Raw genomic sequence first — 25,424 nt, 5'->3', positions numbered from 1 at the left:
TTCTGTTAAACTAAGGGTTGGACCAAATAATTTAGAAAGTTCCATTCTGCTCCAACATTCTGTAAAAACAAGCTTAAGTGGATTCTGTTGTCTCCTCCCTCTGATCCACCATTCAACTGTTGACAAGCAAAAGTCAAGGAAATGTTGTCAATCTTTAAAAAAAAAAAAAAAAAAAAAGGCATAATGCTATATATAATAGCATGTTTAATTGATCAGTGGTTCTCAAAGTATGGTCCAGAAAATCCTGGGAGTCTCTAACTCTTTCAGAGGGTCTACAAATTAAAAATTAGTTTTATTTCTAAGATGTGTATATATATATATATATATATATATATATATATATATATACACACACACACACACACACACACACACACACACATATATATATATATATATATATATATATATATATATACATATATCTCCACATAATTAAAACCTTTTTGGACAGATTCTCAATAATTTTTAATAATATAAAGATACTGATAACAAAAGTTTGAGGGTGACTTTGAGGTTAATTTTTATTAACTTTACACCTAATAATAAGAGCTAGCATTTATATCAGTGATCCTCAAACTTTTTAAATAGGGGGCCAGTTCCCTGTCCCTCAGACTGCTGGGAGGGCCGGACTATAGTAAAAACAAAAGCTCACCCTTTGTCTCCCCCCTCAGCCCATTTGCCATAACCCGGCGGGCCGCATAAACGTCCTCAGCGGGAGCATCTGGCCCGCGGGCCGTAGTTTGAGAACTCCTGAATTTTATATAGCGTCTTAAGGTTGGCAAAATGCTTTATAAGTATCATTTCACTTTATCCTCACAACATCCCTGGGAAGTGGTGCTACTGTTAACCCGTTTTAGAAGTGTGGAAACTAAGGCAGACTGAGGTGAAATGATTTGTTCAGGGTCAAGCTAGTAAGAGTCTTTGAACTCAGGTCTTCCTGACTGTGGGTCAATAGTACCACCTAGCTGTTAGAAACAAGGGAAAATTAAGTATAGGAGTCTCTGTTCCAGGACTGAAGTCTTTTCATTCATTGTTACTATTTTATTTATTTATTATTATTATATTATTAATTAATCCCTCATTTCAAAGATGAGAAAATTGAGACATCAGGTAGACAAGTGGCTTGCCTAATGTGGGAAGGAAATAAGCCTTTCTTTTTTGTGCCTTTTATGGGCCAACACTTTACGTTATCTTATTTAATGTTCACGACAACCTGGGAGGTTGGTCTGTTATTATCCCGATTTTATAACAGATACTAAACAATTATTAGATGTCTTGCCCAGGATTATACAGCCGGCAATATCTGAGGATAGATTTTAAGTTGGGCCTTCCTTTCTCCAGCTCCAAGGCTCTATCCACCATTCCATCATATTAGACTTGGGATTCAAAGCCAACCCTTGTCAAGCCGAGCATAGTGTTCTTTCTTTTCCACTAGGCTTCGTCATCAGATACGAGAACATTTTTGAATCTTTCTGAATTGTCAAAGATTCAATGAAATTCAGTTCTACATTTATCACATGCCTGGCTACACAGAAATGAAACGGATAATCTTGGTTCTTGAGAGTTTATGTTCTAAAAGGCAGTGTGTGTGTGTGTGTGTTGAGATCAGGGATGAAAACTTATCCTGGTTACCTTACAGAAGGAGAAAATGGTAATCAGGGCAAAGAAGAGCTCCAGAGACCCGACCTTAGTAATCGGAGTGGGGAGAGAGCCTCTTTCAGCTGAGGGAGGTCAGAAAGACTTCGTGAGGAAGGTGGCCACTGAGTGATTCTGTAGGATTCCAAAGGGCAGAGATGATCGAGTGCAGAATGCATAAATGGTAAATTAATCTCTGCCATCAGAAACCGTTGATGGTAGTAGTAAACAGAGCAAATCTGCAGCCAAGTGTTTCTGATTGGGAATACCAAGAGACGGGCAGCGACCAAGAAAGGCTCTGGGGAAAACTCATCAGACCACATTGGTTTTGTGGTTTCTGTGTGATTTGGCGGCTTAGGGAGGCTAAGTATGGAATCCCAGGAAGTCCCTTGTTTACATTTAGGGAGCGAGGCGCAATAGGATGTGCTGGAATTAGGAGCTTGTAATACTGGCACGGGATCAGTTGTGTTCAGGACTTTAGGGGTTTAAAAAATAAAAGAGAGAGATGACCGACTGGCAATAACATAAGATACCTAAATGTGATTATGGAAGAATTTGTTATGCTCATCATAAACTTGAGCAACTTTCGCAGGACAGTATAGTCAGAGCCATCAAAGCTGAGTGGACATCAGTTTATTTTGGCCATTCTAGACGTGGTTTAACAGAATGTTTACCCCTCAAACTAAGCCTTTTTCTCTTCTCTTTGTTGCCTTTAGCTGTAAAGGTGCCTCCCATTATGGCCTTACCAAGGACCGCAAGAGGCGCTCACAAGATGGTGGCTCTGAAGGCTGCGCCAGCTTGACATCAGCAGCAGTCTCTCCAGACGTGTCTGCGGCAGCAACCATCGCCTTGATGACCGACGAGCCGGGCCTGGACAACCCTGCTTATGTCTCTGCCACAGATGACGGCCAGTCGGCCAACAGCCCAGAGGAGTCCGGTCGAAGCAATAGAAGTGAGTAGGAAAGAAAAAGAAGGGGATTCTGGGGATGGGGTCCTTGCCTGGGATAGGATCATGGAGTTAGAGCTGGAAAGGGACTTCATTTTATGATGAGAAAAGTGAGGGTGAGTGGATGATTTGAACTTGGGTCTTCCACTTACAAATCCAAAGCCATATGGATTGCATTATCTTTTCAAGGACCATTAATTAATTAATCAGGGATATGAGGAGAACTCTGGAGTTTAACCATAGAACAGCCTTCTATGAAGAAATTCCTCTCCCTTAGCTGCCATGAGAAGCTGAAGCACTGAATGGGGGATTACAATTGTGCCACGATCACTGTTTGAGTGCAACTGGTGGCTTTTCCAGCTTTCCTGAGTGTCTCTTTTCTCCTACAACAGCCCAGCACTTTGAACGGTCCACCGTCAGAAGCAGGTCTTTTAAAAAAATAAACAGAGCTCTGAGTGTCCTTCGGAGGACAAAAAGTGGAAGTGCAATGGCCAACCAAGCTGACCAACCAAGAGAAAGTCCTGAGAATGCCATTGCCACGGAAGGTAAGTATGTTCACTTAAATTCCCAGTTGGATTTGGGTGGGGACTTGGGACGAATTATGTAATAAGAATAATAATTTTGTTCAGTCGTTTTTCAGTGACCCCATCTGGAGTTTTCTTGGCAAAGATATTAGAGGGGTTTGCCATTTCTTTCTGCAGCTCATTTTACAGAGGAGGAAACTGAGGCAAACAGGGATAAGTGACTTGCCTGGAGTTACACAGCTAGGAAGTGACTAAGGCCAGATTTGAACTGAGGAAGATGACTCTTCCTGACTCCAGCTGCCCCAGCTACCCAAGAATAATAATAGTGGCTTATAGCCATCATCTTGTCAACTTTCCTTATCCAAACTGACAAATAGAAAATTTCTCAAGCGGGTTTTGCAAGAACAATAAAAAAGTGCGTGTGTCTGTGTGTGTGTAAATAAAAACATTGAATATATTGCTTTTCATCTTCATCGTGACTAAAAGATTTAAGTTTAAATTGCCTAAGTTTTACACCAAATAAAGAAACTGAGGAAGAAGTTCAGTAATGTGCCTAATGTTTCCCTACAAGAACTAATTCAATTGGATCAGACACTCAGTTTGAGTCCAGATTTTTTCAAGTAACTGCATGGTAAATGGTTACTAACTTTAAGGAACTTAGCTCTTCTCTAGATTTTCCCCAGAGAGCAGTCCGCTTGTTATCCTATTATAGAAAATGGATTAAGGTCATGGGTTTTGGAAATAGTGACAGACAGAGGAGTGGGTTACAAAGCCCCTGGATCCATTGTTGTGACCTTTCCAATTGACATAATTAGTCAAGCCTTCCCGGGCAGAGGCAGCCATAGCTTCTCCTTTCAATAGGACTCAGTGTCCTAGGTGCTTAAACCAGCTCCAGGAGGCTGCCCAGTCTGTCCTTTCTGAACCTGGGAGACTTGAAGTAGCTTCACGGTAGCTCTGCCTTGGAAATAGAAGTCAGCGCCATTTAACCTGAAGAGTCTTTCCTGGCTTTAACAGTAGCAGGCCATTTGGTGCTGTCTGTGGGTATTCACAAGTATGGGACCCTAGCGTTTGGAGGACTTTGAATGGAAGCAGTTAGGTGAGTGATGGTAAGAGTGTGAGACTGGGAATCAGGAAGGCTCAAATTCAGAGCTGCTGCTGCCCACCCTCACATTCTACCCCACTCCTAAAGGTTTTCCCTCTCCATGCATGTATGTGTGTCCATTACCCACACATGCGTGTATATACATCTATAAAGATCCATTCTTAGCTATTATAATTCACACGTTATAATCTCTTAAGAAATTAGGGCAGCAATTCCAATAGACTTGTGATGGAGAGAGCCATCTGCATCCAGAAAGAGGATTATGGGGACTGAATGCGGATCACCTTTTATGTTGTTGTCATTGTTTGCTTGTTTTTTTCTCTCTTTTCCTTTTTCTCTTTTGATCTGATTTTTCTTGTGCATGATAAATGTGGAAATATTCATAGAAGAATTGCATGTATATAATATATAAAAATTACTTGCTGTCTAGGAGAAGGGGTTGGGGGAAGGAAGATAGAAAAATTTGGAATTCAAGGTTTGCAAGGGTGAATGTTGAAAACTATCTTTCCAGGTATTTTGATAATAAGAAAGCTATTATTAAAAAAAAAAAAACTGGGCAACTTGGTGGTACTGTAGTATATAGAGTGCTGGGCTTGGAGTCAGGAAGATTCATCTTCATGAGCTCAAATCTAGTTTCAGACACTAACTGTGTGACCCAGGACAAGTCACTTGACCCTGTCTCCTTCAGTTTTCTCCTCTATAAAATGGGAATTATAATAGCATTGACCTCAAAGACTTTGTTAGGATCAGATGAAATGTACTATAAATATATAAGTTATTATGTTGTTATTCATTGTTAGAGAGGAGAAATACTTGTTATAGCCCTAAATCTAGAAGTATAAGAAAGAAATGTATGAGATAGATCTGAGGGCAAAAAAAAAAACCAAGCAGACTGCTCCCACTTTTTTTAGTAACCAAGAAATAAAGCATTTTTAATTGGTTTGGGAGCCTTGGAATTAAAACTATTCCAACAAAGATGAGTGATCACCATTCAGTAAGCCCTTTTGTCTTTCTTTTTGTGTCTTAGTTTTCCCCAGATTGTATCACCTGATCCCAGATGGGGAAGTCACCAGCATCAAGATCACCCGGGTGGATCCTAACGAAAGCCTGGCTATCAGGGTGGTGGGAGGCAGTGAAACTCCCTTGGTCCATATAATTATCCAGCATATTTATCGAGATGGAGTGATTGCCAGAGATGGAAGATTGCTACCAGGGGACATGATATTAAAGGTACAGGAATCTATGGCTGCAGAGTTCAATTAATGCACTTATTTCCTGGGTATTTCTATACAGCTATGTGAATCCATCTGGTACATGGTTCCTCTACGTGTATATCCTTGTCCCTCTCCCTACATTTTAATTTTCCTCCTCTGATTTTCTTTCTGTGTGTCTATGATAGAGCCACAGAAGCACTGAATTCCAGAGACAGAGCAGAAGTCAGAAATTGTCTCCTATCCCAAGCATTTCTCCTTCCCTAGAACCAGAGAAAACAAGATGAAGTCGTTCCTTTGAGTACCATGCCACAAATGTGGAGCTTCTTGGCTAGAGTTTGGAGACAGAAAGGTTCCTTGTGCTTTTTAATAAGCCAGGCTGATTCTTCATAGACTGGATGGCAGAGTAGCTAACTAGAGCCAATCTCACCCTGTTTTCTTCTTCTCCTCTGTCTGAGATTGGGCAGAGGGGTAGGGGGTGACTGTGCTTGACTAAACGCCCTCCCTCTCCCCCATCCCCATTCCCTCCGCTTTGTTTGCTGGGGATCCAGAAGATGTTCCCTGAGGATACACACATTGGGTGGAATTGATTTATAATCTGGTTCCAAGGTTCCTCTAATGAATAGCTACCAGAAAAAGAGATCTCACCACTATTAGGGAAATCCAGACCACTTGTTTCTCCTTTGTCACGGTTTCAACCTCGGGAGAATTGAGCTACAGAGCTGCTGTGAAATTGTTTTCTTCCAGAGTCATGGGGAACTTTCAGGGGTGCAACCTCTCAGCCAGGGACTGTTTGGAAAAGAGTAATTCAAACCAGAAAGCCCTGTCGAGCGTTATTGTTGTACTACTGGGATGGGCGTACTTTCAGCCTCTTTAAATGGCATTTCCAAATGCTCTAATATTGCACGGAATATGTATGGATGGAAGTTCTTCTTTACTTCAGTTTGACTTAAATGCTGCACAGATTTCTCTGTGAGTGAAAAAAAGGGAAAATCGGGGAGGAAGGAAGACTGTCCCGTTTCTTCAGAAGCGGCAAAGAGTTTCACTGAAATAAGTAGAAACTAAACTCCAGGTAGCTAGGCGGTATAATGAGTGGAGAGTAATAAATACAGACACTTCCTGGCTGGCTGATTTTGGGCGAGTTTGCCTCAGCTTCCTTACCTGTAAAAGGACTTAGGGAAGGAAATGGCAAATGATTCCAGTGTCTTTGCCATGAAAACCCCAAATGGGGTCACGGAGTTGGACACCACTAAGGATAGGCTCTGGAGGTAGAGACACAAATGAGGAAGTCTCAGCTGCCACAATGGTTTTTTTTCCTATGAATCTGAGATAAGTATAACGGGATCTGGGATGAAAAGAAAGCATGGACATCGTGTGTAGGATGGAAGTGGGACCCGTGGATGCCCAAGCCCATCTGGGACCGTTCGGTCCTGGTTTAGAACAGGACACCACGCTGCACTCTTGTCGTCCCCCTCTGATTCTTGTTCCCTCCCCGTTAGGTCAACGGCATGGACATCAGCAGCGTGCCTCACAACTACGCCCTCAGCCTCCTGAAACAGCCTTGCCCGGTGCTCCGGCTGACCGTCCTGCGGGAGCAGAGATACCGCAGCCGGACCCCCGGGTTGGCCCTGGAGGCTCAGAGCCCCCGCAACGACAGTTTTCACGTGATCCTGAACAAAAGCAGCCCAGAAGAACAGCTCGGGATCAAACTAGTGCGCAAGGTGGACGAACCCGGGGTGTTCATTTTCAACTTGCTGGACGGCGGGGTCGCTGACCGGCATGGCCAGCTGGAGGAGAACGACCGGGTGATAGCCATCAATGGACACGACCTTCGGTATGGCAGCCCGGAAAGGGCGGCCCAGCTGATCCAGGTGAGTCCCAGTGGCCCCATCACTCCCCAAGCCTTCTCGGTCCCTTTGAAACCTGTCATCAATACCCTTCCATAACTAGGACAAAAGGTTGCTGGCCTAGCGCACATACAGGTTTTGCCCTCGTAGTGTTGCTGTGATTGATGCTCATGTGAATGCTGGAAATTGCCCAATAATAATCAATGAACAAAATCACTAAATGAATGGAACCAATGAAAATGAGTGTCAGGTGGTATTTGTCCTAAAAAGAGTGCTCCGATCCGGTTTCCAATCCTGCGCCTAACGTCAGCTGTGTATCGTGGGCAAATCACTTCTCAGAAACTCAGCTGGCTCACCTGTGAGATAAGGATAATAACATCTGAACGCTTTCCTCCCAGGGAAGCTGTGAGAGGAGTGTTTTGCCAATTATAAAGTGCTGTAAAAAGGGAAGTGACTTCTTATTACTATTGTTATTGTTTTGACCTGGGCCTGTGATTTCACTGGCTCAGACAACTCCTGATAAGGATTCTCCCTCTACCGAGGCAGACTGGCGCCTGTTCTGAAATTAATGGTGTCAGAAAGTTGATTTGAGACTGACAGCTTATAAAACTTGCCCAGAGCCAATGAGGATGCTCAGGGGAAGGGCTTGAACCCAAGCTTTCTTGACTCCCACGCTTGCTGTCTGCCCACTACGGCCTGCTGCAATGCCATAGTAGCTCCTGGCAGTGGATCACAAGACATCTTCACACAGTTGAGTCCTGGCACTTCTGTGCCACGGATAACATCTCACAGACACCTGTATGTTCCAGGATCCCCAGGTATTCCAGCCCATTCCTGAAATGTCTGGAGCAAGAAAACCCTCCTGCAGCCCCTTTTAGGATGCTAGGGGCCGAGACTACTTCAGAATAGCACTAAATTCTTAGGTTCCCTTTGTTTGAGCCTCTCCTGGAGCAGCTGGGAGCCTCTCACATATGTCTCCCCTCCTCTCCTCTGTTCCTACCCCACCCACACCAGGATGCCCAGAGGAGCATTGAGACAATTGTTTGCTTCATCACGCAAATCCCAGACCTCATGTTGGCTCAGAATCCATGTCCTTGAGTTTATGTGGGATGGAGTATGGCTGAGACACAGTGAGGGATGTTGATATTTGCCATTTCTACCTCTTTGTTAAATCTACCCTTTCTTGTTGGTACTATTATATAAATGTTACGTTAATTTTTATAATTATTATATAGGATAATTATGTATAATCATAATTATATAAACTATTATATATTGTACAAAAGCATTCCCTTAAAGAAAATCCAATCTGGGGGCTTGGATTTTAAATTGTATTTAGTAGTATCTTGGTTCATAAAATCACAGAAGAGCCTGATAGGATTGTCGGTAATTGGTCATTATTTATTAAGAGAGCAGTGCCCTGCCCTGAAGGAATGTTTCCCTCTAATTTTACATTTAAATATAATTATATTTGTAGGAGCCTTGGACTCCTGCTCTTTTCTGCAGTGTTGATGCTACTCCTCTGACTCGTATTCAGGGGAACTAAAGGATGTATACTGATAGTTCAATTTTAGTGATGGGGAAATCTAGTGGAGGAGCAGGGAGGTTCCATGACGCACTCTTCCCTCAGGAGAAGCCAACCTGAGCTAGTGCTCCTCTTCCGCTGTCACGATACAATTCTCACCCGCTCTGTGCAGACCCTCATACTGCGGGACAAACCCCGAGCAAAGCCAGGATTGTTCCTTTTCTGATGGCAAATGGTTTAGCAGGCAGTGATGAAGCTGTCTCGTGTCAGCCCTGCCCTGTGGGGATTCCTCACGAAGCCCCTTGCCAAGAGGATCAGCCGTGAATCCCCTTTTAAACACCATTTGTCCTCATGGCGGTCTTTGGCTTTTCCCTCCTTCTCTGAGGCCCCAAGGCTTTGAAGGCTCCTTGGAAAGCCTTTAACACAGCTGGCTAAACAACTTTGAAATTAAGCCCCATTTGCATGCGATGAGTATGGGCATCTCAAAGCTGGTACCGTTCCACAGGGGCCTAACGTAGGCCAAATGCATGAAAGTACTCATGGAGAAGGAGGAAGCCGCTCTGGTTTTCTTTATGTTAGGGTCACACGGAGGGAGATTATTAACATAGACACAGGACCACAAACTATCTCTTTTGTTGTTGCAATCTGTTTTAGGTCTTTCAGCTTCATCTGTATGGCATCCAGTGCATTTTAAGTTTTTTGAGAAAATAAAAAACAATCCCAAATATAAAACTCAGACCACTGAGTTTGCTGAGACAACTCGCTATCTGTGTCAGTTGAAAAGATCTTAATTGAATTCAGGATTTTTCCTCTTATTAAGAGAGGCAAAAAAAACAAAGAAAAAACAACTCTATTCCAAGGAGGGTAATTTATGAAATGAAATCTTGCCTAACACTGGGAATTTCTGAAAACATTTCCTTTTGCTTACTAAACAAAACCAGTTTGCTTTATAAGCAGAAGAAGAGTGGGCTGGGGGAAGATCCCACCAAAAAGCTGGTTGGAGAATAAATGGGAAAAAATGAAACACTGTTGGAAAAAACCCAGCCAGCTAAGCCATGTTAATTCTAAAATGTGGATATTTCTGTGATTCTTGTAACACACACCAGACCAGGGTGGAGGTGGGGGAGATGGTCAGATTTGCCACCAATCCTCAGCCATCCGTGGCCCGAAGTGTGTACTCCATGAGTCACAGCCTAAGGGAAGGATTCCCAGACGCCATGTCCTTTTGGTCATGTGTTCTCTTAAGGTTCCATGCCCTCTGGTTCTTTCCTCATGATTTCGGGGAAGAATTATTACAGAAGAAGCCACCAATGTTTTGAATTGAACAGACCTTAATATATGTTGGGTCTTAACCTCAGCAGCCCTCAATTTGCCAGACTCCTATGTTGGACCAAGAGGCAGAGTCCCGGCATGGGAGAACAAGAGTTCCAAGTTAGGTGAAAGTCATTTCCTTCACACCTCTGATATCATTATGCTTTCCTGTCAGTGTCAGATTTTTAATAATTTTGAAAACGAAGGCTCCTGCTGAAATCTGCAGGATTATACCTGAAGAAGATGTATCAAAAATAAGGGAGAGAAGGAGTTGAAGGTCCTAGTCTCATATTAATTTTGAGGAAACTTTGAGGTCATTTACTCCAAGTGCTTCCTTTTCCAGATGAGGAGCTGAAGTCCCCAAAGTCTGACTGACGGTCTTCTAGTAAGTAGCAGAACCACTATATAAACTTGGGTCCTAAGATTAATCCAGCAGAGAGCTCGATGGATTGAACTTTGGGGTGTTAGTGGGCACTGATTTCTTAATAAAAATACATTATCTAATCACCTACATCCAAGGATGAGAATGGATGTGGTGAGAATCATTCTCATTGTGAAATTCTGTCACTAAAGTATTTTGGACTGGACTCAGAATTTCATCAGTGTGGAAACCCCCTCCACCAAGACGGAGCAGAGACTCAGCTGTCACTGATAGCCTTGGAGAGTTTCTCAGAGGTTCTTAGAGTTTATAGCCATAAATAAACACTTGACATATTTTGAACTTGTGTCAAGCACTCTGTTAAGGGTCAGGGGTTAAAACAAAAAATGTTAGTCTTCAGGCAGCTTACAATCTAATCTTTCTTTTCCAAGAGTATTTGCATGCATTTGGCCTATGTTCAGCACCTGTGGGACAGTACCAGTGTTTGAGATGCCCACATTCGTTCCATGTAAATAAATATACACAAAGCAAGCTGTATGCAAGATAAATTGGAAATTTTTTATTAGAAAGTTTCTAGTAAACAATGAATTGTTGAACATTATAATGGTTTCCCTGTCATCCAACCCTTCTTTGTAACAGTTTTGGAAACAAAAGCAAAATTAAGCTACAGTGACTAACCTAATGAGAGATTCCAGACAGTAATTAGTTTGTACTGAGTCTAAATTGGAAATAATTAACAGAGAAAAGGCACTGGAATTAAGAGTGGTTAAGGAAGGCTTCTTGAAGAAGATTTTCGTTGGGGCTTAGCCAGAGAAGCCACTAGGCAAAGAGGAAGAGGGAGACCATTTCAGGATGGGAGACAGCCAGAAAAAATACTCAAAGCCAAGAGACAGAGGATCTCCTCCGTGGAGCAGCCAGCAATCTAGTGTCATTAGATCCAAGAGGATGTGGGGTGCAAGATGACTGGAAGGAAGGAGGGAGTCAGGATAGGAAAGGTTTTGAATGTCAGAAGATTTTTGTATTTGATCCTGGAGGGGATAGCGAGCCATTGGAGTTTATTGAGTGAGGGGTGTGGGGGTTATGGTCAAAACTGAACTTAAAGAAAAAGACGTTAGTGGCTAAATAGAATCCTATTTAGAGAAAAACTTTGTAAATTGTGGGTCTTGTTCCCATCATGAGGTTGTGTAACCAAATTGGGGGTCACAAAATTTTGAGTTATTATCAGTAAATGTTTCATTTTTATACCTATTTTATGTATCTGTATATCTGGAGTTTCATAAAAATTTCTTGGGCAAAAAAGGGGTTTTGAGTGGAAAAAGTTTAAGGTGGTTTAGGGTGGGGTGAGACTTGAAGCAGGAAGACCCTACAGTGGGCTACTGAAATAGTCCATGGGTGAGGTGATAAGGGCCTTATTAGAGAGGTAGCAGTATCAGGAGGAAAAGACTGCTGCAAAGGTGAATTCGGCAAGCCTTGGTAACAGCTTGGATCCAGGGCATGGGCAGGGGGGAGTGGAAGGTGGCTCTTGATGGAGGGAATGAAGGGATGGTGTGACCCTCCACAATCACAGGGAAGATTTTGTGGGTGGGAAGTTCAGTGGGAGAGCCATGTTTTAGATATGTTGAATTTAAGATATCTTTTTTTTCCCCAAAGTCAACAAGCATTTATTAAGCACCAGTGGTGTTGTAGGCACAATGATAAGTCCTGGGGACACACACACACACACACACACACACACACAAAACCCTGAAACAAAAAAAGGTCTCTCCAGAAGCTTAAAGTCTAATAGGAGAGACAACACTTAGAATTTAAGATACCTATTGGATATCCAATTTGAGATGTCTAAAAGCAGCTAGAGATTAGTTAAATGACTCGCCCATAGTGATACAGCTGGTTATCAGAGATTAGATTTAACAAAAGTTTTCCTGATTCTCCCAGTGGGGTATGGGGGGAGTGTTATTTTTTTAATTAAAACTTTTTATTTTAAAAACATATGCGTGAGTAATTGTCAACATTCACCCTAGGGAAACCTTGTGTTTCAAATTTTTTTTCCCTCTCTTCCTCCCACCTCCTCCCCTATTCAGCAAGCAATACAATATATGTTAAACATGTGCAATATTTCTATACATATTTCTGCAATTATGCTGCACAAGAAAAATCAGATCAAAAAGGAAAAAAAATGAGAAAGAAAACAAAATGCAAACAACAAAAAAAGTGAAAATACTATGCTGCAACACTATTTTGAAAGCAAATTCAGACTTACCTAATGAAAGATTCAGCAATGTAGATGACAAAATTAAGTATTTTGTAGATGTATATACTTTCTAAGTCTTTTCAGGCACAGCTTTTCTTGAAGACCCTCTTTTTTGGGCTTTAATTTCCTAATCTGTAAAAATGAGGGGCTTGAACTAGAGAATTTTTGAGGTCTTTCTATTCTAGCTTATAAGTTTTTCAGTTAAAACCAATAAGCATTTATTAAGCACCTGCTATGTTCTGGAGATAAAAAGGCCTTGTGAAAAATAGGTCTTACCCTCAAAAGTTTTATCTTGTACTGGGGTAGTTTACACAGAGTTTTCTAATGAACTATGTATATCTAGAAAACACCAATATTTTTTTCAGATGAAATTCTTCCAGGTTTTCTCCATCTTTTTTCATGTCCTTGCAATGTCTATATTCCTTTATACCCATGTGGCTATCCCCAAACAATGAGAGGTTGACCCTAAGTTTTGTGAAAGATGCGGATCTTTCCCTTGCCCACTTGACTTATATTTTGAATTTTTCTCTGTTATCCCTTTCATTCAGAGTGACTTGGACAAGCCACCATCAGTTGGCGTTATCAAACAGCTAATTGACAGTCTTCCAAATCCATGCTGCTGTATTGGACACAATAACATTTGGCTTCTCTGGAGGGCTAAATGTTTTGGATGGTAAATGAAAAGGAAAATGCCAAATGGCTGTGATCCTTGAGAGGCATTATTCGAAACATGGCCAAGTCTCACAGTCAAAAAGGAGGTTACTTTCTAACACATAGCTCTGTAGGTTATTGATTTTGACCTTAATGTGTTATTAACAAAAAAACAGGATAGCTCACATTTGTGGAAAATGATCAGGTTTATGAAGTGCTTTACTAGAAATTGGAAGTGTTGGAACTGAGATAGAATCTACTTCTTTGAACACAAGAGTGTAAAGGAGATGGAAGTTGGAGTGGGAAGTAGAATTAGTTTCATTATCTGACTTGGGAAAGTCAAGATTCACAGGAGAAGAAACCTGAATTAAAATGATGTAACTTTGGAATTCCAGTTGATGAAATTTCTACATATTCCTTCTCTTTGCAACAGTGATTCTTAATATGAAGGATCTTGAACTTAAAAAAAAAAAAGTTTTGCATTTTATGTAATTGTAATTCATTTTATTCATTCAAAAACATTATTCCAAAGAGGGGTCCATAGGCTCCCCAAACCTCCCAAAGGAATCTATGATTCAACAAAGGTGAAGAAAAACTTACTTTTTTTGTTTTTACAGATACTTTTTCCTTTTTATTTTTTCTATTTGAAAAAAAAAAAAAAAACAGAGTTAGAAAAAAAGGAAAATAGAAAAGAAATGCAAAACAAGGAGCAGCTAGGGCGCAGTGGATAGAGTACCAGCCCTGGATTCAGGAGGACCTGAGCTCAGACACTTAACACTTCCTACCTGTGTGACCCTGGGCAAGTCACTTAACCCCAGCCTCAAAAAAAATTAAAATAAAATAAAAATAAAAAAAAGCAAAACAAAAGAAAACATTGTTATGTACCCAGCAAAACATCAGGGAGGATTAAAAATATATAACAACAAATTACCAGATCAAGAAAGTATATTATAGATTTTGGAAAGTGCTATATACCCTTCATGGTCTATATGCAGTATTAACTATTGAACCCATTCCTGATTCGAGTAGATTTTCAGAATTAGAAGCCCTCCTCCCCTCTCTAATGCCTCTGTCTATTCCTCCTCTGCACCTCATTTGTAAAACATGATTGTTATCTTTCCCTTAACTCTGCCAATTTTTCTTTTGAACTACCCGGTTGTTGATGTGAATCATATATATGTGTGTGTGTGTGTGTGTGTGTGTGTGTGTGTGTGTGTGTGTGTGTGTATTGATCTTTCATAGTGGCTCTTATATAGTAAATTTCCTGTTAAGTTTAGGTTTGGTTGATAGAAAGTACTGAAAATCTGCAAGTTCATTGAATGTCCTTTTTTTCTCATTCAGTATCATAGAAAATTTTGCTGGATTTGATATTTTTGGTCACAGGCCTAGTTCTTTTGACTGTTGATAGATATGATTCGAGGACCTGCAATCTTTTATTGTAGCTGTTGATAAGTCTTGTACAATTCTAGCTTCAGCATATTTCAATTTTTTTTTCTTGTTTCTTGCAAAATTTTCTCTTTGATTTGGAGGTTTCAAAATTTGGCAATAATATTCCTGTATATTTTCCATACAGGATCTCTTTAAGGTGGTGATGGGTGTATTTTTTCCCCCTATTTCTACTTTCCCCTCATGTTCTATTATTCCAGGGCAATTTTCTTGGATTATTTTCTGCATTATTGTATCAAGATTCTCTTCTTGGTCAGAACTTTCTGGCAGTCCAATTATTCTTATATTTTCTCTTCTTGATCTATTCTCTAGATCTCTCATTTTTCTTATGTTTCATATTCTGTTCTATTTTTTCATTCTTTATAATCTGTTTTGTTATTTTTTTTTCCCCCTGAGGCTGGGGTTAAGTGACTTGCCCAGGGTCACACAGCTAGGAAGTGTTAAGTGTCTGAGATCAGATTTGAACTTGGGTCCTCCTGAATTCAAGGCTGGTGCTCTACCCACTGCGCCACCTAGCTGCCCCCTGTTTTGTTATTTCTTGGTCTCTCATAGCTTTGGTGGCTTACCCTGCCCAATTCTAATTTTCAAAGTATTATTTTCATCTTTGAGACTATCTTTTTCTAGTTAACTTTTTTAAAAAAATAAACTTCTTGTTTTTCTTGGATGGTTTTAATTTTTTTCTTTAGTTTTTCCTCAATGTCTCTCATTTGATTTTTAAATTATTTTCTGAGTTCTTCTGTAAATTCTCTCTGGGCAGGGAGCCATTTCGTATTACTCTCTGGGGTGGAAGTTTTTTCCTTCGGGCTCCTCCTCTGAAGATGAATCCCAATCTTTCCTGTTCCCATAATATGTTTCATTGGCGGGGTTCTTTCTTCTTTGCTGGTTTTTTATTTTTAATCAGAAGTATTACTATAAGCACCTTTAGTTATGGGATGGGGGAATGGTGCCTCAGGTTACCCTTCAGCTCTCCTCTCTGACCAGGAACTCCAGACCATGAAATCCACCCTTCTGCAAGTGCCCACAGCCAGAAGTTCCCCATACCCCACTATTTCTGCATTAAATAGGTGATGGTTCCTTCTTGCACAGGGATGCATCTCAGCAGTACAGCTGGGCCTGGTGTTCCCAGTCAGCAGAGAACCCTCAGTTTTCCTGAGCTCAGACCCTGATTCTACAAACAGTCTGGAAGGTGAAAATCTCTGTGGTTGCTGCTGAGACTCCAGCCTAACCCAGGAGTCCCCACTTGATTTTCCTAGGAGCTAGCCCAGAGGTGTTTGCACTTCATAAGGGTTAATCCCTGACCTGGGATCTTGGTTCAGATCTTCTTGGGTTGTACCAGGCTCTACCCCAAGTCTTCTTGATTTTTCTCCAGTCTATATTTGCCCTAAAGTGCAAATTTGTTCTATTTATGGGAGTAATCTGGGAGAGCTTGAAATTTACTCTGCCCTCGAAAAACTTTTTAAAATCAGTGATTTTATTCACAAGGTCATTCCCTGTAGGATTGCAGGTTGCAGCCCTGCTGCCAGGGTACCCATATCAATAAGATATAACTGTCACAATACCATAAACAACTTAAAGACATAAAGACTTAAAGCCTTTGAGCTAGTTCATGAGATGCTGTGGCCAAAAACTCCATTACCTTATGGCTTTCTCACAGAGATGCCAAACCTGTCCACATCTGGCTAGATCAGTCCTCAGCTGACTAGCCTTGGGCTCTTTCCACTGGGTAGGATTATAGGATTATAAATTGAAAGCTGGGCGGGACTTTGGAAGTTATCCAGTCCCTTCTCTTTTTTCAGACCCACGTAGATTAAGTTACTTGCCTAGGTAGGAAGACCATCAGTGGAGAAGGCCTTCAAATCTAGGTCTCCTGACTCCAAATTCAAAGCTCTTTCTGCTGTACCAGGTCATCATGTCTTTGGCCCTATCACAGCTTGCATAAACACTGGTCTCACACGCCCCGGGTCACTTCCACACCATGACAAGCATCTGAGGAGGGCTTTAGCGGAGCAAAATCACATGGAAATACTTGGTATCCTTTTGCCTCCTAGGCAGACTTCCATGATTAGTAATTCCTGTTATTGACAAGTTCTCTGAGTTTTTCCCCTTTAGTCATCCATTCCCATGGCACATGTGGGAAGTGAAGAAGACTGTCAACAACCAGCAGCTCTTGCACCCTGACGAGTGGAAGGAAACAATCCCTTGTGCCAAGTGCTCCAATATATTGGCTTTCTGGTAGTTAGCGATCATAACCCATGTCTCTAATATGATGCTATATGGTTTGCAAAATTTGCTGCTGCTGTTCAGTTCTAGCTGATTCTTTGTGACCCATTTAGGGTTTTTTGGAGTGGTTTGCCATCTTCAGATCATTTTTCAGATAAGGAAACTGAGGCAAAGAGAGTTAAATGGCTTGTCCAGGGTCACACTGCTCGTTAATAGCTGAGACCAGATTTGATTTCAGATCTTGACTCCAGACTAGGCACTCTACCCACTGCACCATCTAGCTGATTATTAACCAGAACATTATAAAAGCGAAGAATTCCACCTTCTGATGCATTGCAACTGGAAGCACCACGGGGCCTGAAGATAAATAGAGCCTGTGAATTCAGAGGATTCTCTTGTATAAAAAGCCCAATAATCTCTGCTGATCCGAGGAGTCGCTGCCTTTTCTTCCCCTGGTATTTCTCATCGGATATAAAGCAAAGATGTTCAAGTCAGGTTCAAAGTACTACATAAATAGCTCGTCCAGGAAGCAGGAATTGAGAAACCTGACACAGAGATCTATGACTTTAGCAAGCTAAATGCACTTCTTGGAAAAGTATTTTGTAATAACTATGTCCGTTTCTTTGTACTGCTGACATTAATTATCCTAATGAGGTTATCTTCCATACTCTCTGAAAGAAAAAAACAACAAACTTTCCCGAGATAAGTTGGGGAAAACCTTAGGGATGAATCTTGAACTGAGGAGCGGGAGTTGGTCTCTCTTTGGGAAACTTCAGGCTTCATGTTGGCGTGCCTTCCCTCTCTGGGCCTGTGTTTCGTGTTGAGTTAGTTTTGGAAGAGAAGAGGACACCAGATCTAATCACCTCATAAAGGATCAAGAGCATTTTAGGCTCATACATCACATCAAGTGGCCAGACAAAGCCCACATGCCAAGGAGCAGTCTGCAGCAGTTATTCAATTCACATTTTCAGGCTCAGACTTCTCACTGGATTTTCATGTGCTATGTCTAGCATTAAGTTATTGGCAAGAAGGCATCCCTAATAAATTATTGCTCTCCATGTACGTGGAAATCCTTACTTGCAACGTTAAATTCTCGGCTCACACCAGCCACCTAATAAAAAATGCACATCAGATCTTCCTGTAAAGGGACTTCTATTCCAGAGTATCTGGGTGTGTGAGGGGAATCTATCATATCTGGTAAAACATCAACCATTTTGGGCGGTGAATCCGCTGGACTGTACCCTCGTGCATTGAGCTGGATTTGGAACCAAAAGAATGAAGTTCCAACGCTGCTTCACAAGTTGGATTGTTGCTTTAGACGATGCCTTTGGTGGATGTGGGGAGTTGGATTACATTTGGGAAATTACGCAGTACTTCAATGATCTCCAGCAGGTTTGACATAGATGAGGCTGGAGAGCCATTCTCAAAGTCTCAAAGCTTCAAGTTCATTCTCTTACACATACTGGCCTTGCTATGCTGGACAAGTCACTTAACTTCTTAAAGACCTAGGCAACTTTTCAAAGGTGAAAGGTGTGGAAAAGATGTCAGAGTCCATCTGGGGGTTCCCTAGAACACATCCATTCTCTGTCCTTGCATCACAAACCCATCTTAAAATCAAAATTCTTTTGGTATTATGTGGTTGTGAACCAAGGAACATCACAAGCTTTGAAAAATCACAACAGTGCATGATCCAAAGAACAACAGCAGGATGCTGGTTTTGTGTGGGGGGGGGGGGGTAAGGAAAGCACAATAGAGTACAATAAAATTGGATAGGTTAGAAAAAAATTGGATGTTCACTGAATGGAATAATGTATGGATAAGAATACAACAAAACTCTAACCTTTTCCTTAGATAGTTTTAAGGCTATTCATGAAATGTTTTTAGAAGCAAAGATACTAGACCTTTCTCAGGAATTTTTATATTTTGGATATTCTTATTCTGTATCCTTCATGCTGCAACCTTGTTTGTTCCCCCCCCCCCCCCATTTCTAGTCTACTGCAGTATATTGTAGCAGAATATATTGTATATGTATGTGTGTACATATGTGTATATATATATATACACACACATATATGTGTGCATAGATATATGTATTTACTGTAACATAAAAATTCAAGAGAGATTCTAATCTGGGGCCTCATTAATTAGCTCAGTGAGCTCAGCTGGCTTAATCTCTTTTCTTATCTATAAAATGGGGATAATCCTACTTGTCTGACCTATATCCAAGGGTGGTTGTGGGAATCAAATGAGATAATGTAGATTGCATGGCAGATAGGACAAAATCATGCCCTAAACACTAGTTGGATGGCCCTGAGTAAGTCAGCTTTTTTGCCTCAATTTCCTCATCTGTAAAAGTAAGGATAACAACAGCACCTGCCTTTCAGGGTTGTGAAGTTCAATTGAAATAAAATTTATAATGCACCTTGTAAACCTTAATGTATAATGCAAATGCTAGCTATTAATAATGGTTTATATAATATAAGACTAGCATCTTATTTAAAATGCAAGAATTTTTTTTATGGGTCTAATCCTAACATTTCATATCCTTTTAGAAACAATTCTCCAAAATTTTCACTGTGCACCTTTAGATCGTTTCGGGTCTTCTGCATATCATAGTGCATAGAATTCTGCAGTTGGAGTCAGAAAGCCCTGGGTTCAAATTCTATTTGTAACAGTTATTAGTTGGGTGACATGAGTCGGTTAAAATTTTTACTACCTTCTGTTTTCTTCATGTGTATATTCAGTATAATAATATGTAAAAAGCTTTATCCCACAGAATTGATGTGAGACTCAAATTACTCTCTCTATATATCTATATTTATATCTAAAATGTTCCTTATTAACTTTAAGTGTTATATGTATAATAATAATTATTATTATTTTGGATTACTTTTTTGAATTATCAAGGTGTGCCTACTTTTATTTCTCCTACTAGAAATTTAAATTATTCTGGGGATACAATGAGATAATCTCATTTTTTCTTTTTTTACTGATCTTCCATCCCCCATTTTTCCTTTTTCGTTTTGATAGATAATATATATAGTACATAGTACCGAGTAAGATGCTCTGAAATATTGTTGCTAAGGCAATGAGTGAAAATGTGCCTATGATTAAAGTACTCTGAGCTCTTTGGAACAAAGATTGAAAAAAGATGTATTTATTGATGCTGGTAACACTAACATTTTCTAGATGACCCATTTTTAAGAACAGAGAGATTCTTGAACGCCAGTCTTATGGGAGTGGCTGATTCTGTAGAAGAAAGAGCCCTGGTCGGCAGTTGAAAATAGGCTCTGGTTCTGATTGTGGCACTAGGAAATTGGGAGACGTCGTGCAAAGCTCCCTCAAATTCTTTGGGTCTCCATTTTTCATCTGTGAAATCAAGGAGTGGGGCCAAGAGGATCTCCAAAGTCCCTTCCAATGCTAACATTCTGTAATCCTGTAATCCATCCTCTGGTATGGGATTTATTCAGGCTAATAGCGGGATTTACATTTATGTCTTTGTGTCTTATCACACAGGCCAGTGAAAGACGGGTTCACTTCGTTGTGTCCAGGCAGACCCGACAGCAGGGGCCTGACATCTTGCAGGAGGGAGGCTGGAACGCGAATGGCAGCCCCCCTTTACGTCACAGCGAGAGGAGGAATGCTCACAAGGTACGACTAAGGACTTGACCCTCCCTGGCTGTGTAGGCTACAGAAATGGGGACTGTTTTGCTGCCTTATCATTTTAAAATCTCGAGGTATCGCCTCTGGATATCATCCTCAGGAAGGTCACTGCTGGATTTATGTTATAAATGTAAAAACAAAACAAAACGAACCCCCAAATCCGTGTTTCTGTATTCATATGGTATTTTATATCCAGTGTAGGAAAAGGGGAAGATGAGTGACGAAAATGAGTGTCAGATATTATAGATATATTATAGACAAATCTGCTTTCCCATCAGACAATTAAGTGCAAGGCTCCCTTGTAAAAATTCTTCTAGATTGATGAGAAGGAGAGAGAGACAGAGACAAAGTGGGGGGAAAGGAGAGAGACAGAGAAAGGGAGAGAGAGGAAGGAAGGACTCTAACATAAAGCAAGAAGTCTGACTGGATTCGGGTTTAGGAAGTTCTCAGTCTGGCTGAAGCTTAGCATAATGACAGGCCTGACGTTTGTTTCTTAAGGGGATGAGCTGGGGTGATTCAGTAGGTACAGCTTGTACTTTGGTCTGTGACTATTTCTATCACTGTCATTTGCTAATGGCTTGACTGGCCATGTCCCTTCCCCATTTCCTCCTTAGAACTCCCTCTGCTAACAAAGTAGAGTTCTGTGAAACCAGAGCCCTAAGAAGGAATTTTCCGCCTTGAGCAAGAGCTGAGGAAAAGGGGATTGAGGGGGAGAGTCTGGGACAGACTGCTTCTCTGCCCAGTCCTGGTTCATTGTCTGTTGCCTGATGGTCTGCGAGACTGAGGCAGACTGTAGATGAGGTCATAGATGCTGAGGGATTGGAAAAGAAGGGACAGGACTGAGACAGAGGAGGTGACTGTGAGCTGGTCCTGAAGAGGGAAGAGGAGAGTCATCCAGAATGAGAGGGAGAGGATCTGGAAGTGTGAGAGGGAGTTTTAAAGGGACTGCTGTGTGAGAGGGATAGAATCTGAAAGAGGAAGTGGGGAGCAAGGGGGAGGCCAGGGGCTGCCAGGAGTCAGGCTGGGAGTGATTCAGAAATGGCCTTGCAAGGGGGCAGAGAGGTGGCGTCTTCAAGGGAGAGGGAGGTTTCCACAAGCTTAGGTGATGGAAGATGTGGGTGTCTGTGTGGGTGGATGGATGGATGGATGGAGGTACAGAAGAAAGGCAGCCTGCTAGAGCAGATAGGAAGCTAGTTTATGAGCCAGAACAATCTGACTTCAAGGTCTGCTCCTGACACATATGGTTGTGTCTCTGGCCACTCAGTTAACCTCTCATTTTCTCCAATGGGAAATTCCCTCTATCAGTCACAGATGCAGTCCCCTCCTTGGCAAAAGATACAGAATTATATCCAGAATGAAACTAAGAAGCATCTGGCTCTCTGATCACTCACCTTTTCAGCTTCATCTCCAGCTCCGATTTTCTATATTTCTATTTCTATTCACCTCTACAAAGGAATGAAAAAGGCCCAGCAAAAACAACAGGGCAGTTCATTGGTCTCGTGGAGTCATATAAACCTTGATAGGGAAGGGATGGGAGGAGAGAGAATAGGGAGAGGGAAGGAAAAAGAAGCTGAGAAACAGACACCACCAGCTAAAGAGTTCTAAACGGTTCTGTAGCATAAAGATGCTTTTTGGGACACTTAGAATATTTTCTTATTGGATCTCATAGCAACCCTGTGAAGAGAAGGTACTATGGGTATTATCATGCCTATTTTACAGGCCAAGAAACTGAGAATCAGAAAAACTGAGTTGTCTTGCCAAAGTCACTTAGCTAGTACGCCTCAGAGGTGGAATTTGCTCCAGGTTCTCCCGTGTCTCTGATAATGAAATGAGATAATTATATGTTTAGCTTTTCACAGACCTTGAGGTGCTATCCCAACATAAGCTATTATCTTTTTCAATGGGGTTCAGATAAAAACAGTCCTGAGCCACATTACTATCCCAGTATTAATCCTTTATAGTCAAATGTTCTATCTATTTTTACAAAGATAGACAAAATAACTTTTAAGAGAACAGTTTTTTCTTCTATTTCTTTTTTGTTCCAAATTCTCTCTCCTTCTACTTCTTTTCCCACCCAATGAGAAAACAAGAAAAACAAAACATATCACAGATATTTAGTCTTGCAAAACAATTTTTTTACATTAACCATGTTCCTTCCCCCCCCCCCCCCAAGAAAAAAAGAGGGGAAAAAATATGGTTCAATCTGTTCTTGGATTCAATCTGTTTCCTATCTGGAGGTGGATAGCATGTTTTATCATGAAACTTTTGGAATTATGGTAGGTCAGTGTGTTGATCAGAGTTACCATTGTTAGTTATAACATTGCTCTTACTATGTAGATTGATCTGATTCTGCTCTCTTCATTTTGCATCAGTTGACATAAATTTTTTCAGGTTTTGTAAAACTATCTCTTGCATCATTTCTTACAGCATAGCAGTATTCCATTGAATTCATATGTCACAGCTTGTTCATTTCCCAATTGATAGGCACCCTCTCAGTTTCTAATTCTTTGACACAATGCAAAAAGCGATGATTTTGTTTTTTTGTTTTTTTTTCAGCTGAAAAAAATGGATTAGGATGCGTTTATCTTCTGAGACTCACTGAAAAGTTCCTCAGTACAATTCTAAGGGCAGACAGGAAAACGGGGATACATTTTGAAAGCTTTTTGTTTCCTGTGATTTGAAGATTATGATTATTTGGGATGATGATTTCTATTCAAACCATTATTCTTAATTTTTAATGAATCAATGTTTCTGATGGATTCTGATGTGATTCAATTTAGTTCTGTTACAGGTTTTAGTTGTTGTTTTTATTCAGTTCTTCAGGTCAATATTTGTAGTAAGGGGATTTGTCATCTGTCAGTTCATGAAAGATCTTTGGTAGGTGTTTGGCAGGTCCTAAATTTTTATAATATACATACATACATACATATATATACATACACAAACACACACATATACATATAATTCCTGCAATAATGTATTACAAAATCTTCAGTTTTCTTGCTTAATCCACATTAATCCCTAAGTAATCAACAATAAAAATAATAATTACAGTCTTTACTGTTTTCCTTATGTAATCTACATTGATACCAAATTAATAAGTAAAATAATATTTATGCCACGCTGCATGCAAACAATAAAACCAGGAATCCATGATGCACACTGTTTCATAATTCCTAGACAGTTATTGCAAAATAAAATGCTGTATTATTTCCAAGGGAGACCATGGACTCAGGAAAATCTGTGTGGAGATCCATACAAAAAACAATGAGGATGTCTTCTGTGGTGGGAACAGTAAAAGGAAATAGAAGCAAAAGAATTTGGAAACTAATTAAATTTTGATAATTCCAAGGTTTGGAAAATGGGAGATTACGCGAAAGTTTGTGCTACAGAAGCAGCAAAATTAGAAGGAAGATTCGGTTTAGGGAGAAAGAAAATAAGAACAGTTTTTTACTTGTTTGTTTAGTTTGAAGTATTGCTGGTATTCCAGGGAGAGAAGTTGTATAGGCAATCAGAGATAAGGGTCTGGAGCCCCAGAGAGATCAGGACTGAAGATATGACTTTGGGAGTCATTTACATGATAATGGGAGTTGTAGCCAAGGGAGAGTCTGAGTTTGTCAAAAGAAATAATGTTGAGAGAGAGGAAGGTCTTCTCTATCAAGAGAACGGGGTTGTAGAAGGAATAGGTGGAGAATCAGGACCATGTGTTGTCTCTGAAACTAAGTGAGAAGAAAGGATCTAATAGAAGGGACTCTTCAAGGTCAAGAATTAGGATTTCTAGAGAAAGAAAAAAAACAAACATTGGATTTAGTCATTGTTGACTTCCAAATAGTGTGTACAGAATGGCAGGGAGGCAGCATATTGCAAAGGGAGGACTAGGGAGTGAAGACTGAGGAATAGAAGTACTATAGACAACTTTTTCAAGAAGTTTAGCAGTGAAGGGGGAGAAGACAGAAACAATAGCTGCTAGATGAGAGGAAGAGCTCCAGGGAAGGCTTTTTTGGGAGGGTAGGGAGTAATTGAGAAGATATGAGCCTAGTGCAAAGTGAGATGCTGAAGATACAAAAAAGAGAGAGGGTGACTTTTGATCAATAGTAATGACAGGGAACAGGTTTGAAGCTGTTAGAGGCAACATTTAGTAAGAAGTAAAGATATGTTTTCCATAATCAGAAGGGAGGAGTACAGAATGAGTCATGCTGAGAAATTTTGAAGAGTAGAGACAGGAGGGAATTTATAGTTGATAGTCTGATAGATTCAGCTTTTTCAGTAAAGTAGGAGGCAAGATCATTTGGTATAAATGTTGGAATGAAGAGGAAGGTAGAGTTATTGGGGTGCAGAGAAGAGATGAGAAAAAGATTGAAAATAATTGCTATAGAGTAAGTAAAGGTAGAACAGAATTCTCAAATAGCAACAGGGACCAGATATGGTTATGAACATCAATCTGGTACATAATTTAGGGTTCTAAAAGAAAAATGCTAATATTATTTTTCCTGCTTAAATGTTAAAAAAGAAATTACATAGATATATCAAAAATACATATTAGGTGTGGAAAGTTCTGGTATGGAAATATTTAATTTCCTTTAACATACTTAAATTTTTTTCTGCCCTTCTCCTTCTCTGTTCCTCAGGTTTTCTGCGTTTTTGGCAATATATCTTAAGGCTCAAAATGTACAACGGAAATTAATTTGGAAAATATTGGTCTAATCCATA

The 25,424-nt window shown here is 40.5% G+C and overlaps 1 protein-coding gene across 3 annotated transcripts in view; it reads left to right on the top strand.

Moving 5' to 3' along the window:
• LNX1 (ligand of numb-protein X 1) overlaps window positions 1-25,424 on the top strand; it is a 197,952-nt gene that overhangs the window by 159,359 nt on the left and 13,169 nt on the right. For all 3 annotated transcript variants that reach the window (XM_074276403.1, XM_074276402.1, XM_074276404.1), the window contains 5 exons: window positions 2,355-2,590; window positions 2,977-3,129; window positions 5,238-5,440; window positions 6,921-7,292; window positions 20,568-20,702. In XM_074276403.1, the coding sequence (XP_074132504.1) occupies window positions 2,355-2,590; window positions 2,977-3,129; window positions 5,238-5,440; window positions 6,921-7,292; window positions 20,568-20,702 (1,099 nt within the window). The remainder of the gene's footprint in view (window positions 1-2,354; window positions 2,591-2,976; window positions 3,130-5,237; window positions 5,441-6,920; window positions 7,293-20,567; window positions 20,703-25,424) is intronic.

The sequence above is a fragment of the Sminthopsis crassicaudata genome, chromosome 6, assembly GCF_048593235.1.
Source record: "Sminthopsis crassicaudata isolate SCR6 chromosome 6, ASM4859323v1, whole genome shotgun sequence".
NCBI lineage: Eukaryota > Metazoa > Chordata > Mammalia > Dasyuromorphia > Dasyuridae > Sminthopsis > Sminthopsis crassicaudata.
The sequence above is the reverse complement of the archived record's forward strand: the minus strand, read 5'-3'. Positions and strand labels throughout refer to the sequence as shown.